This window comes from Podarcis tiliguerta, assembly GCF_965153285.1.
Source record: "Podarcis tiliguerta genome assembly, chromosome: 5".
NCBI lineage: Eukaryota > Metazoa > Chordata > Lepidosauria > Squamata > Lacertidae > Podarcis > Podarcis tiliguerta.
Window position 1 is genome coordinate 6,008,374 of NC_139538.1, and position 14,553 is coordinate 6,022,926.

General features: G+C 42.1%; 2 protein-coding genes across 4 annotated transcripts in view; one reads left to right on the forward strand and one right to left on the reverse strand.

Annotated features, from left to right (window-relative positions):
* LOC310678399 (cytochrome P450 2J2-like) overlaps positions 1-14,553 on the reverse strand; it is a 232,250-nt gene that overhangs the window by 143,426 nt on the left and 74,271 nt on the right. The window lies entirely within an intron of this gene.
* LOC310678372 (cytochrome P450 2J2-like) overlaps positions 1-14,553 on the forward strand; it is a 66,469-nt gene that overhangs the window by 44,214 nt on the left and 7,702 nt on the right. The window contains exons 1-6 of one of the 3 annotated variants that reach the window (XM_083442281.1): positions 2,779-2,985; positions 7,366-7,522; positions 9,888-10,037; positions 10,378-10,538; positions 11,824-12,000; positions 13,591-13,732. In XM_083442281.1, the coding sequence (XP_083298407.1) occupies positions 2,818-2,985; positions 7,366-7,522; positions 9,888-10,037; positions 10,378-10,538; positions 11,824-12,000; positions 13,591-13,732 (955 nt within the window). In that variant the 5' untranslated portion in view covers positions 2,779-2,817. Of the gene's footprint in view, positions 1-2,778; positions 2,986-7,365; positions 7,523-9,887; positions 10,038-10,377; positions 10,539-11,823; positions 12,001-13,590; positions 13,733-14,553 lie in introns of those variants that run through there. The other 2 variants (XM_083442282.1, XM_083442280.1) reach the window with 2 other exon arrangements.

Sequence of the window (14,553 nt, forward strand, 5' to 3'; positions counted from 1 at the left end):
TAAATAACTAATACCCAGTTCTTTTGAAGAACAGTTGTACCTTAGTTCTCAAATGCCTTGGTACTCATACGTTTTGGCTCCCAAATTCCACAAACCAGGGAGTAAGTGTTCTGGTTTGCGAATGTTTTTTGAAAGCTGATCGTCCAACACAGCTTCCGCTTGACTGCCGGAAGCTCCTGCAGCCACCTGGAAGCTGTTCCTTGTTTTTGAATGGTTTCAGGAGTCGAATGGACTCCAGGAATGGATTAAGTTTGAAAACCAAGGTACCACTGTACTAATGGTTAATTGCCAACACACCCAAGAAGACTCAAGACCAGAAAGGTGGCTAACTGGTTATATTTATTAAAATGTAACAACTATAGAATTTGCAATTGGAATAATTCAACCAAATTAACCAAAACCAATGAGGTCCAGGAGGTGAATGGATTGAAGGAAGGATTTAATCTCTCCCATCTTTCTGAGCTAGCTGCCAGCTGCTCAAAGCCCTTGTAAACTCCTCTCTGTTTATTGCATGCTCCCTGTTTATTTGGTATCTGAACCTGTCTTGCACAACGTGGCCCCATTGGCGAGCATTGACCCAGATGCGCCTGAGAGGCCTGAACACCACGCTGGCTCCAATATAAGTCAGATATTATCCAAAATCCACTTACCCACCTGGAGCTAAATTCTAACAAAACACCACTCCAGTCACACAGATGACACTCAAAGATGTGAAGTAGGCAAAAAAGATGTGACACAGGCCAGTTAGTGTCACCCCCCATATATATATATATATATATATATATATATATATATATATATATACTCAGTCCCCTCAAAGAAGTCAACAGCAGAGCCCACACTAGAAAATGAGAAGAGGTGAGTGTGCAGTATGGTACGAAGTGGGCTTAAATAGTCTGATCTCCATTTCTCCCCTATAGGGCAAATCACCCCATTTGGTTGCCCATATTACCCATGTGGGAAAGTCCGTCTCTCCTCTTCTTGCAGGAGACGAGGGTGTGGCAAATGTTGCAGCAAGAAGGAGAGACCCCCTGGCTTCTTCCGCAGCCTCCTTCATCTCTGCTTCTGGACTGCTCCCTGCCAAAGACCCCCTCTGTTGTCTCTTCAGCTGCTGATACCTCCTCCTCCCCGTCTGCTCCCTTTTCTTCCTCTGCCCACTCATTGTCACCCTACCACCAATCCCCTGACTCTCAGCCTTCTTTCCTTGGGGATTCCTTCAGGGGTAACCCAGCTGGTGCCTCCCACCACTCCTCTGCTTCCAGCCAGTCCATGACAGGAAAGATCTCAGCGATTTATGCTGAGATCTCAGTCAAAAATCACCTAGATCTCAATGAAGATCTTATCCAAAATCGTTGTCTATGCCAGCATTACTTCTCTGCCACTGGCATGGGGATGCCAACACAGGGGCTTCCACCATCTGAGGAAATGGCTTCACCCCACTTAAAGGCTGTGCCAGACCTGCCTGTATGCATGGTTTGGAAAAGCAAGGTTATATGACAGATACCTCAGACTTCCCTGAGCATTTGAGAGATGAAGCAGAGAAATTAAAAAGAAAGAAAGAAAACATTCACACAACCATGATGCTACCGATTTAAATGACTTTAAAGGGATAATAGACAAGTTTGTGAAGGATACTCTACTAATTCATGATGATTCTCTTCCATTTCCAGGAGGGATCACAAACATTTTTAGGCCCATGGACACCTTGGGAATTAGGGATTAGTCACGGGGGTCAGCAACCTTTTCCAGAGGTGGGCCGGTCCACCATCCCTCAGACCATGTGGTGGGCCAGACTATATTTTTTTTGGGGGGGGGGGGGGTTGAACGAATTCCTATGCCCCACAAATAACCCCAGAGATGCATTTTAAATAAAATCACACATTGTACTCATGTAAAAACACCAGGCAGGTCCCACAAATAACCCAGAGATGCATTTTAAATAAAAGGACATATTCTACTTATGTAAAAACATGCTGATTCCCGGACCGTCCGTGGGCCGGATTGGGAAGACGATTGGGACGCATCCAGCCCCTGGGCCTTAGGTTGCCTACCCCTGCCTATAAGTACCATGCACTTGGCTCCCAGATGAGCCCCACCACCACCAAAGGAGAAGGAGAGAAGAAGAATGTGCCCATACACACTTTGCTTTTCCAAAGTTGGATCCAGCACACGTGGAGCAGAAAGAAGATGTGGGAAAACATGCCCATGTCCCAGCTTCCTCCTTTAGCTCTATGTACTTTTCAAGGGAGAAAAATAGGGAACCACCTCGTGAACAAGGAGGCAGGAAGTGGGTGGGTGGGGGGCTGAGGCTTCCCATTGTACCCTTGAACAATGCCAGATTTCCAGGATCAGATGCTGCAAATACTGGAGAACAATAGTGGGTGAGGGATATTGCCTTCATGTCGTGCCTGAGGGCTTCCCATGGGCACTTGCACTCAATAGGACTGATTGGTCTGACCCAGCAGGCCTTTTCTCACATACTTTTTTAATTTCATGAATGTCTGGTATGCATTTCCCCGAATGTTTGTGGCACAAATCAGTCTTACACTACCTAGAATTCTAATTGCAATTCATATTAAACACACACCCCCGGCATTTGAGTGACACACATAAGAATAATTATAGAGTCCGGCTGTGGTGCGTGCCTCGAGGTCTCATTACAGGACTATTTGAATGGGGTGTCAGAACCTTTGTTGTTTAATTGCTTTTAGTAATAGAGTATATAAAGAGAAAGAGAAATGCCGAGGTCTCTGAGGAATCAAAAAGCTCTTGAAGCATCCTAGAAAGAAACAAGGTGAAAGAGACAGCAAGAGAAGGATGGAGATACGGGCATTTTTGATTGCTGTGCTGGTGGTTCTTCCGATTCTGCACTTCCTGAAACAACTCTGGTCATGCAGGCAATATCCTCCAGGACCTTTTCCGCTTCCTGTCATTGGAAGTTTGTGGAAATCCGGGGCGAAGCTTTCTGAAGATACTTTCATTAAGGTACTTCTTATTAATAACTCAGTCTAATGTCAATAATTGTTTTATCAATTTTCCCCAACCATTCTGGTATTTAAGCTTAAACAGTACCATGGGTTTAAATGCTAACTGCAAGGGCCACAATTTAATACACAATTAAATGCGATGAAACTCTACACTTAAAAATCATTGAATTAAAATAATAATAATAATAACAACAACAACAACAAACAACAACAACAACAACAACTTTTATTTATATCCCGCCCTCCCCAGCCGAAGCCGGGCTCAGGGCGGCTAACAACACTAAAATAGTTCAACATTATAAAAACATTATAAAAAATTAATTAAAATCAAATTCAAAATTGATGGCAACCATAAACTAAAACTAAATTTAATTAAAAATCATCCAAGGTTCCATTGTAAAAGTAACTTACCGGTAATTCCTTTTCAAGTCACCCAGAATTTTTACAAACTACTTTCAGGTGTAATAAGGGCAAGTAAAAGTAACTAACAAATTTAATAAACAAACAAACAAAACAAAACAAAACCAATTCAGAGATTTTGGAATTAATTCTGTGAATCTGTTAATCTGAATTAGTTCATTCCTGCCACTGCTGCTGTGTTATATAGGCCATACACAGGCAGACCTAGCAGCTGCCATGCAGATAAAAGTTTGATAGAATGATGATGGAAGAAGAGGAGGATTTGGGGCTCTCAAATTTCAGTGGCTCCCTGTGCAGCGCTAAAATTTGGCACTGCCCACTCACCATTTGCTCTCCATTATACAATGGTACCTCAGGTTAAGTACTTAATTCATTCCGGAGGTCCGTTCTTAACCAGCACAATTAACTGTGGAAGGGGTAACGGCAAGATTAATGGGCGAGCTGGACAGAAGGGAGGCTTGTGCCATAAGCACTCCTATTTCCAGAAGTAATGAGGAACGCCATATGCAAACTTGTGGTGATACGACCGCATTTAAAGCGGCCAAGCGTTGTTGGTTCTGCAATAAGCAAGGACATTTTGCAAAGGACTGCAGAGCCAAAAGAAAGCAAGGTACTCCCAAGTCTGTTTCTGTTCGTCAGTCACGGTCGTCAGCCCAGCAGCCGACATCGTACCGTAAAGACAGAAACGAGCCACAAGCTTTTCATGCTTGGACAACAGATCGTAAAAGAATTAAAGGTGCCAAGTGGAATTCTTTTATTGTCGACTCAGGAGCTTCTCAGCATGTCTGCAACGATCAAAGCTTGTTTATTTCTTTCGAAGAGGAAATTGGTAATGTACATTTAGCTAATTCACAAGTCCTGCAGTCGCTTGGCAGGGGTACTGTTAAACTTGACTCTTTAAACATTACGATAGCAAACTGCATTTACTGCCCATCAGTGGACAATTTATTATCAGTAAGGTGTTTTGCTCGTCAAGGCATAACTGTGCGTTTCTTAAATTCAATGTGTGAGTTTTTTGAGGGGAACAAACGTCTATTGTATGCCCGGGAATCTGATGGTTTATATAGACTGTATTTTCGCACCTACTCCCAATCACCTATAAATTGCAGAGCAGCACAGTCAAGCCAGGGGTTGAGGAATGTAAGCCCACATTCCGGGTGTGTCCATGAGGTGCACAGACTTCTGGGACACCTGAATTTTGCTGATGTAATTAAGACAAAGAATATCGTTAATGGCCTCAACTTAAAACCATGTAAATTCTTTATGCAATGTCTATCCTGTTGCAAAAATAAGATTAAGGTTGCACGCAAGGGAAGGTGCTCAGATAGGAAAGTAACTGAGCCATTTGAGCGTGTACATTGTGAGTTAGTTGGGCCACTCCCACCATCATTAGGCGGTTCTAAGTACTGGCTTACCCTGATAGACCAGTATAGTAGATATTGCTGGACTTATGCAATAGCTGAGAAGTCCCAAGCATTTGAGAAGTACAAAGTTTTTTGCAACTGGGTAAAAACGCACTTTAACAAACCAATTAAGAACCTGTTTTTTGACCGGGGTGGGGAATTTGTTTCTGAGGATTTTGAGAAATTCCTGGAAGCGCAGGGGACTACTCATGAGTTATCTTGCCCCCAAAGTCCCTGGCAAAATGGGCTTGTTGAAGTTGTGCAGCGTGACCTGCAGGCAGGGGTTAAAACTTATCTGCATGATGCTAATCTGCCCAAAGACTTTTGGGCTGAAGCACTCAATACGTTTTGCTTTGTTAGGAATCGAAGTTATCATTCTGGTTTAGATGTCACCCCCTATGAGAAGTTGTTTAAAAAACGCCCTAATCTGAAATACCTACGCATTTGGGGTTCAGATGTAATTATGCATTATCCCGCTAAGCAGAAATTGGGTGAGCGTAGTGTTCAGGGAAAATTAATGGGCTACCAGTAGGGGGCTTACAGAATTTACGTACCAGCAACTGGCAAATTTCATATTACCAGAAGCATGATACAAACTGTAAATTGGAATGGAGTTGCTATTTTCCAAGATACTGATGGTATAAATGAAACTGAGGAAGAAGAGGAAGCAGGAGCAGGAGCAGCAGGAAATGGTGCTTCTGAATTAATGGGAGAAGACAAAAAGCCTGCTGAATCTGATAATTTGTTTGATTTAAAGTTACAGGCACCTGAGGGGAGGTTAGATTCTCTTGAGTTTTCTGACCGTGAGCTTAGCCTACAGGCATCTATTCAGTCTGACAATGATGGTTTACAACCTGAAACTAGTAGTTCACTTAGTCCTATTAAGTCTGAGGAGTCTGACTCTCCTTCCGGACTGAGACGTTCAGAGAGAAAGAGGCAGAAGCCACAACGATTTGCAGATGAACATTTTAATACTGTGTATGCCAATAAGGCGGTTTTTGAGCCAAAAAGCTACAATGATGTTCAGAATTTACCTAAGCACCAAGCTGTAAATTGGTATAAAGCTAAATTTCATTCAAAGAATCTCAAGACCAGATATGAGACTTATAGATCCTATGTTCAGAAACCACTACGCAGCGCACTAGAGTCTTAAGATTACGTTTGCAGTTTGTAAAGAAATTAATTGCTGATAAAATGATTGTATTTGAATATGTTCCAGGTGATAATCAAATTGCAGACATTTTTACTAAAGCACTTCCAAAGGTTACACATGAAAAACATGTACAAAGTATGCTGTATGTTTTTGTTCCACAATGATGAACCGCAGGGGAAATGTTGAACTGTTTCTTTAAATCTAAAGGTTCATCATTGTTTCACCCAATGTGTATACCTTTAAGGGGCCAGAGCAAGGGCCACAGTAAACTAATGAGATCCAGCTTCACAGCTGTGAGGCATAGCAGGTGCTGCTGAGTTGCATTGATTAAGCTGTGTCGGGAATTGGTTGCAGTATATAAGGGGCAGCACCTAGCTCTGCCTTTTTACCCTGGGGGATGGGTTGGTGGTTGGGTCGTGTTTGTTTGTTTGTATTTAGTGTTTAAGGAGTTTTTGTTTTTCTTATTAAAACCTTGTTTAAGTTATTTTTGAGTCCCTTCTTTTTAATGCAAGCTCTCCCCAGCAAGCTCTCTGCGCTACTATACTGCGAAAAGCCAACATTGAGATCCTAAGGCTTTGTAGATCAAAACCAATACTTTTAATTGGGCCCAGAAACTAATTGGTAGCCAATGAGTTAGAGCAGAATCAGTGTAATATGCTCAAACAGTCTTCTCCTGATGAGCAACCTGGCCACTGAATTCTGCACTATCTGAAATTTCTGAACCATTGTTAGATGCAGCCCTATGTATAACACATTGCAGCAATCTAAGCTAGATAGAAAATCAAAACAGCTAGTTTTCCATTGCCTTCTGCGCAAGAATTCACTCCTTGTCAGTCCATATTTTCTTTTATTTATTTGTTTATTCAAGCCATTTATAAGCCATTTTTTTCAGAGAAAGCAATTCAAAGAATACAAGACTACTCAGCCATCAGATAAGAACGTAACTTTTAAAACATCTGAAATTGGTAATAATCTCTAGCCCAGAGATATATTTGGGAGACCTCTTTTTAATTCCTTACCATATATTTGTCTGGTGGCGATGCTCTTGCTGTGACCCACCGTGGGTCAGAAACCTGACCCAATGCTCTAGCCCAGTTTATGCCAACCTGGTGCCCTCCAGACTACAATGCCCATCTGCTCCAACCATCATGGCCAATGGGCTGGGAGTTGCAGTTCTACAGTCACTGGTGGGCTCCAGTTTCCACATCCCTGCACAAAATGTGCAAGAGAGAGTAAAACAAATGGGTTGCGAAGGAAGGAAGGGAGGGAGGGAGATGCTGGCAAAAGAAGCTGTGAGAAGCTGTAGAGGTAAGGAAGGCTGGAGCTCATGTGTTAAGTCGAAATACTTACCTGTTTACTTTGAACATAACGTTCCTCTCCTCTCTTTTGACCCAAATGGTAGATGGCAAAGCAATATGGAAACGTTTACACCATGTGGACGGGACATATACCCCTTGTAGTCCTGTCTGGATTCCAAGCAGTGAAAGAAGCTCTCATTGACCACTCTGAACAATTTGACGAGCGACCAGTGTCGTCTTTCTTCAGCACAAAAGGAAAGGGTGAGTAGTGAAGAATCAGACAATCTACTGGTATTTCCCCCAGGGAAAAATTTAAATGACTGTCTGGATAAACAAAGCTTCTTTATTAACTGCAGGAAATGGGTTGTTGGAGCCAATGCTAGTCCTACAGTAGACCCATTGTAATTAATGTGCATGGCTAATGAAGATCTATTAATTTCCATGAGTCTTCTCTGAGTAAAACTTACCTAGATGCAACCCAATCCTCTAGCAAGTGTTTTATGGATAGCCATTCATGCACTAGTAACCTCCAGGTTGGATTACTGCAATGTTTGTTATTAGGGGCTGCCCTTGCGACTAGTCCAGAAGCTGCAGCTGATGAATAATGCAATGGGTCAACTGCTCATGGGGGCACAAACAGCCAACATGTTACGCCACAGTTGAAAGAATTCCACTGGCTGCCAATTAGCTACTGGGTTTATTTTATTTTATTTATTAAATTTATATACCGCCCTTCGTCAAAAAATATTGGGGTGGCTCACAGAATAATTAAATGAGGTTGGTTTTGGTGTATAAAGGCATATACAACTTGGGATCAAGATACACAAAAGATCATCTCATTCCTTATATATCTAGTCAATAACCAGACTCTGTGGGTGAGGGCCTCCTGCAGATACCATCAAAGAAGGCCCATTCCACGCAATATAGGCATGGGACCCTACCCTTTGGAATTCCCACCCTTTGAATAGTAGACAGGTGTCCCCCGTTGTCTTTTCGGCACTTTCCAAAGACCTTCCCCTTCCAAGAAGCATTTGAGAACTTTCCCAGTCTGCATCTGTATTTGAATTTTTTAAAATATTTATTGTTGTTGTGTTGCTTGTTGTTTGCAGTTGTGGAATTCCTTTGGGAGAAAGAATGGGGTATAAACGCACTAATAAATGATTTTAAAAGTCATTAAATTTATGATGATGAGGGGCTTCAAGAGCAAATCTTACTGGCTTGAAATCAGCAGGATGCCAGATGACAGGTGCAGGAATTGGAAACCAATGAGAGGCAAGAGCAGGGAAACTGAGGGGAGTATTTAAGAGGCACATAGGTATATGTATATAGCATAGTAACAGCTAAGCGATATTGCACCACATACAAGAATTCAAGTACATGTGGAAGGAGTATAGAGAGCAGCTGAGTTTGGTGGTACTGAACAATAATCCTACGTAGGGTAGACCCAGTGGGCAGTCACCATCATCGTCACTTATTAATTTATCAATTGCCTTCTGCATGAGTGTCTCACAGCAACTTACAGATATATAAAAAACAGTTAAAATGGTTTTAAAACAGTGCAGAAACAACAACTAAATAAGAGTCAAAAACAATACAAAGTATACACCCGTTGAAGAGACCTTGAGCAAGGAAAGCAGATTGAGACTACAGTATATGGGTAAAAACTGTATGAGAGAGAAACATCAGTGACCTTACTGTGGGACTCTGCTATAGACTGCCAAACCAGACTGAAGACTTAGATGCTACCTCCCTAGAACAGAATACCAAACATTCAAAAAAGGAGAGTCATGGGAGACTTCAATTTCCCTGATATCTGTTGGAACTCAAACTCTGCCAAGAATGTAAGGTCCGGCAAATTCCTCCATTGCCTCACTGGCAATTTCATTTCCCAGAAGTCAAAGACAAAACCCCCCATTATATTATTGCAAGGAAGTTGCTAAAATGTGGGATGAATGAGGAACTTGTTAGGTGGATTTGTAGCTGGATGACTGACAGAACCCAAATTCATTAATAGTTCCTCATCATTTTGGAAAGGAGGACAAGGGGGTGCTGCAAGGTTCTGACCTGGGCATGTTTTTGTTCAATGTCTTTATAAATGACTTGGATGGAGGAATTGAGAGGATGCTCATCAAATTTGCTGATGACACCAAACTGGGAGGGAAAGCTAATGCCACAGAAGGAGTTGGGTTTATTTTTATCAACACTGGGTCTTTGTGCAACAAAGACTGAACTTGCAGGTATCACCTGAGTTTTCCATGATTTTAAATGCTAGACAAAATCCCCTATCGTAGATATCACATATCTGGAGATCTCATGTTTTTCTGATACTGTAAAGTGCAGGGACTTCTGGGACCACCTGACTTCTGTTCTGTTATCACACAATAATGAATTTCTGAATGAGAAAAGGCAATAGAAAGTGAGGTTCTGTTATGCCAATATCGTAGAGATACCCATATAATACTCTGAGACGGATTCTGCATCATCTTCTAATTCTTTGCTTCAGAGAGACTAAGTAGTTATTAAATTCAAGGACATGAACTTCAGTGAACATAGTTTCTTCCAGGCTGACAACTTAATGATTTACATTAATTTCTGTAAATAATAATTTCTCAATGATTTCCCATAGGTATTATATTATCAAATGGTCACGTCTGGAAGCAACAGAGACGGCTTGGAGTGGTTACTATGCGGAAGCTGGGACTGGGGAAGAAAGGCATGGAGCACCAAATAGCAGAGGAGGCCCGTCAGCTTGTGGAGGCCATTGCAAGTTCAAAGGGTACATGATCCTAGGTGATGGTGATGGGTTTTCTTATTTTCCAGTCTGCAGAAATCTATGTGTACTGCCTCTGTCCATTTTGGAAAGGAATGTAATATGCTTTAGAATCACAAAATGGTAGACTTGGAAGGGACCCAGAGAGTCATCTAGTCAAATCCCCTGCAATACAGGAATCCTGACCACAGCTGTCCCTGGGTGGACTTGAACCATCAACCTTCTGTGAGAGACACTGCCCTATTGTGCTGGAGATCACAGTGGGTTTCTCTTGACCATCATAAAATCCCACTCTCAGTATGAGCAGGAGCAGCTGAACTCACATTAGTATAACTTTATTTTGCAGGTCAACCACTTGACCCCTCCATGCCCATCACTAATTCAGTCTCCAACGTGATATGTGCTGTGGCTTTTGGGTACCGGTTTGCTCTTGAAGATGAAAGGTTCTGGAAGCTGATAGAAGCCATAGATCTTGTCCTAAAATTTCAAGGCAGTACCCAGCATTCTGTGAGTAGACATTTTCATTCCTACTGAGCCAGAGAGGTCTCCAAAGGATCTTAGGGCCCCCATTCAGCATTCTGGAATCCATTATGATAGAGGATAGAGTGTTGGAGATGATAGATTAGGTTTAAATCTAATCTAAGATAAGGGCCATTTACGATCTCATAGCATAAATCATTTCTCAAGATTATTATAAAGATAAGGAGACTATGTCCAACCACAGGGGACTCTTTGGAGGAAAGATGGGATAAAAATGGAACAATGACCTTCAAAACAGGTTGTTTAGAGCCCACAGGGTTAGCATAATAATCTTCTCAAGAAGGGAATTACATAGTTTTGTTGCCATCATAGTAAATTACATTTGTTTTCTTTCTGCCCACTGAATATCAAGACTCATGGGACTTGTTTGCTGAACCTGAGGTAATATATTGTCAGCCCTATTATGGACCAGTTTAAGATCTTCAGGTTTTAAGAAAGACAAAATATTCCTGAGGCACTGGGACAGGAAGTTAGCTGTACACTAAGATTTATTGTCAGAATATATGAGTTTTGGGGTTTTGTTGTTTTGTTGTTGTGAACTTTGTTTCCCTTGTCACAAATGACATAAATGTACAACTTTTTTGTTGTTGTTTAAGTATATATATATGGTATATATATATACCATTAAGTATATATATATGGTATATACATATGGTATATGTATATATATATGGTATTCAGAAAAGGTATGCAATTGATCTTAATGCAGAAAATAGAAAAAAGATTAAAAGATTTTTAAAGATGTTTTTAAAAGATTTTTTGTAGAGCAAGGTGGGCATTATTTGACAGGGCAACTGGGGAATTTAATAAATAAAATAAGTAATAATAAAAATTGCAGAAGTGCACATTTCAAAGGACGGCTGTGCTTGAATTTGCATATTAGACAAATTCATGTTTAAATGTCAACTTACTTGAATGTCCCTCCCCCCCGTCCCCACCTCCTGCAAAAAGACCACTCACTTGTTCCAGGAGGAGTCCTGGGATTATTCCCAGTTTTGGAATGAAGTCTGGGAGCTGGAAAATATATTGAGCAATGTTTTTCTTTCACATTTTCAGCTAGGGATAATTCCCAGAACCAGTTGTTGTGAGATTCAGGAGAAGCTGCAAACACCTTCCTTCTTCTCAGTTAGACTCAAAGTAATATGCTAGCCCTGAAGGATTATGCAGATTATTAAAGTGCTGATCCAAAACATGAAACATGTGACCAAGCTTCCTCATGGTAATGACAGCATTTTTGCTATCTTTTCTTTAGTTGTATGAAGCATTCCCATGGCTCATGAAACATCTCCCAGGGCCCCACAAGAAGGCCTTGTCCTGCATGGAGATGGTAGTGTCATTTGCAAAGGAGGAGATAGCGAAGCATAAGGAGAATCTGGCTCTGCATGAGCCACAGGATTTCATTGATTTCTATCTACTTGAGATGGAGAAAGTAAGTACCTGCTTTGAAACTGCTCATCCAAGGAATTGTTATATTCCGTCCTACATGTGAATACTAATGTCTTGCAAAGACACCAATATTTTTATTCTGAATCTCAGCTGAAAAGCACATCGAGTTTCGCCAAATTTCCCTCATAGTCATTTTAGTTGCTAAAGTAGGTTGACTTCCATCCATAAACATCTATTGAAATGGATAGGAAATGCCAGGTATTTCCATAACCCCAAATGTGAGTGTGAATGAGTAGAAATTTGTGTGTGTCAAGTAAGGGGTCTTCCCTTTGGAGCATTGCTTCTGTGCATAAATTATTCTGGATTGGTGTTCATCTCACATTCAAACATGGGCAGAGACAACAGGAAAGCTCTACTGATTCAATGGTTTCATTTTTAATTTCACTTTTCTTCAGTGGAGGATAAGTTGGTGCATAGTTCTAACTCATGCTATCCTTTGCAGGAATGTATACAATCCCCCTTGTGTGCCTTGTGGCCTCAATCTGTGGCTCTCAATTCAGGCCAATTTTCTGTAGGCCACCCCGGGGACCACCTGTTCTGGATCCATCCATGAAGCAATTTAGTGGGTGGGGCTAAGGCTTTTAAAATGTTTATTTTAAAACAACAACAACAACAGTATTATAACAAACTGTTCAAACGAGGTTTAAAAAGGTTGGGAGGAGTGAAATTGCTAACAGCCTTGTGCAGTGGAGTGCCAACAGGAGACATCCCTGTTGATGCACCACCTACTGTATTTTTCGCTCTATAAGACACACCCGACCATAAGATGCACCTAGTTTTTAGAGGAGGAAAACAAGAAAAAATATATATTCTGAATCAAATGTTGTTGAAGAGCCTTTGCGCAGCTATCCCTCTTGGTGTTCTGGCTTCAGCGAAAGCAACGCAAAGCCTCCCAAAGCTTCCCGGGGCTGCAGGAGGAAGCCCCAGCTGCTGGCAGAGCAGCGCGGCTCCCACCCCCACCCCAAAGAGCAGCTCAGGAGCATGGGGCATCTGCACACAGCCTGCCCGCTCTTCCCAAAGCATCCCGGGGCTGCAGGGGGAAGCAGAGGCTGCCAGCAGAGCAGCGCGGCTCCCCACCCACCCCCAAAGAGCAGCCAGGAGCTTGCCACACTCTGGCAATTTGGCTCCAGGGACCACACCTTCGCTCCATAAGACGCACAGACATTTCCCCTTACTTTTTAAGAGGAAAAAAGTGTGTCTTATGGAGCGAATGTGTGGTCCCTGGAGCCAAATTGCTAGAGTCCACCACTGGTGAAGAAGCAGTGCTGGCAGTGGTGGCAGCTTCGGTGAGGTTTCATCAAAATCTCACAGGATCTTACTGGATACCACTGTTGCTGCTGTCACTTTGCAGGCACTGCTATGCAATGCAGGTAAGGGAGGAAGCAGCAGCATCAGGGCAGTGGTGGTGGCACCTTCCCATTTCACTTCAGGTGGTGTGATGGGACCCTTGACCCCTTATTAAGCATTTCCTGGTGGTATGGTAATAAGTGGGTGAAAGTAGATAAAGTAAGTGCTGAAGGACAGGTTGTAATGCATGTAAATGACATGTCACCTTCCCTATTTTCAACATCAGAGCAGGAATGACCCAGAGTCCACCTATGATGAAGAAAACTTGGCCCAGTGCATTTTTGACCTCTTTATGGCAGGGTCAGACACAACCACCATTTCTTTGAAATGGGCGCTTCTCCTCCTGGCAAGTCATCCAGATATCCAAGGTGAGAGAGGGATCTATGGGTGCCTGGGCTTCTCTTGACCTCTTGACAGTGGACTGTAATTCTTTAAAGGCTTCATTCATATCTGATGTGGTGCTAAAACAAGGAACTTAAAGGAACGGAAATAGTTAAAAGTTAGTGAGTTTGTGATGGAAGTTTTGGAAGACAAAGGGTTATCAAAATAAGTTAAATGCTTTTGACTTACTCATCTAGAAAGAACCCTTTTCCCCACCAACATTTTCCTACATAGTTTCTGGAACCTAAAATCAAGGTCAACAGAAGCAGAAGTGTAAAGTGCCCTGAATGCCCTGTCCCCATAGGAAGCTTCCAATCTATTATTCCTGGGACAGGAAGAGATGAAGGGTCTGAATGTGTAAGAAAGTTGGAACAGGAGGCGGTTGTGGGTAGTGGATGAAGCTAAGTGAGTCAATGAAAGTTTTTCTGAAGGAGAGGAATGGCTGTGCAAATAGAGGGAAGACAATTTGAAGACTGGGAAACGGCATGGCCAAAGGAAGGGAGAGAAAGATGCATAAAGAGGTCATTGTTTTTGCCAGGGGTATAGTGATGAATCCTGAAGTCCAGGTACCTTCATGACAACCTGTAAGCCATACCCCGTCTAAAACTCTGCAACAAATATGAAATGTTAACCAATGCACAGATTATGACTTCAGTAACAGTGATTTTCTCTTTGAGAGAAGCTCATTTATTTGATATAAAGAGGCAGGGGTGCCAAATCAAATAAATTATTAGGGGGCAAGTAAGCCCCAGTCCACATTTGAATGGTAACATCCATCAACTTTGGGAGGTCCGGGCCCCTCAAATAT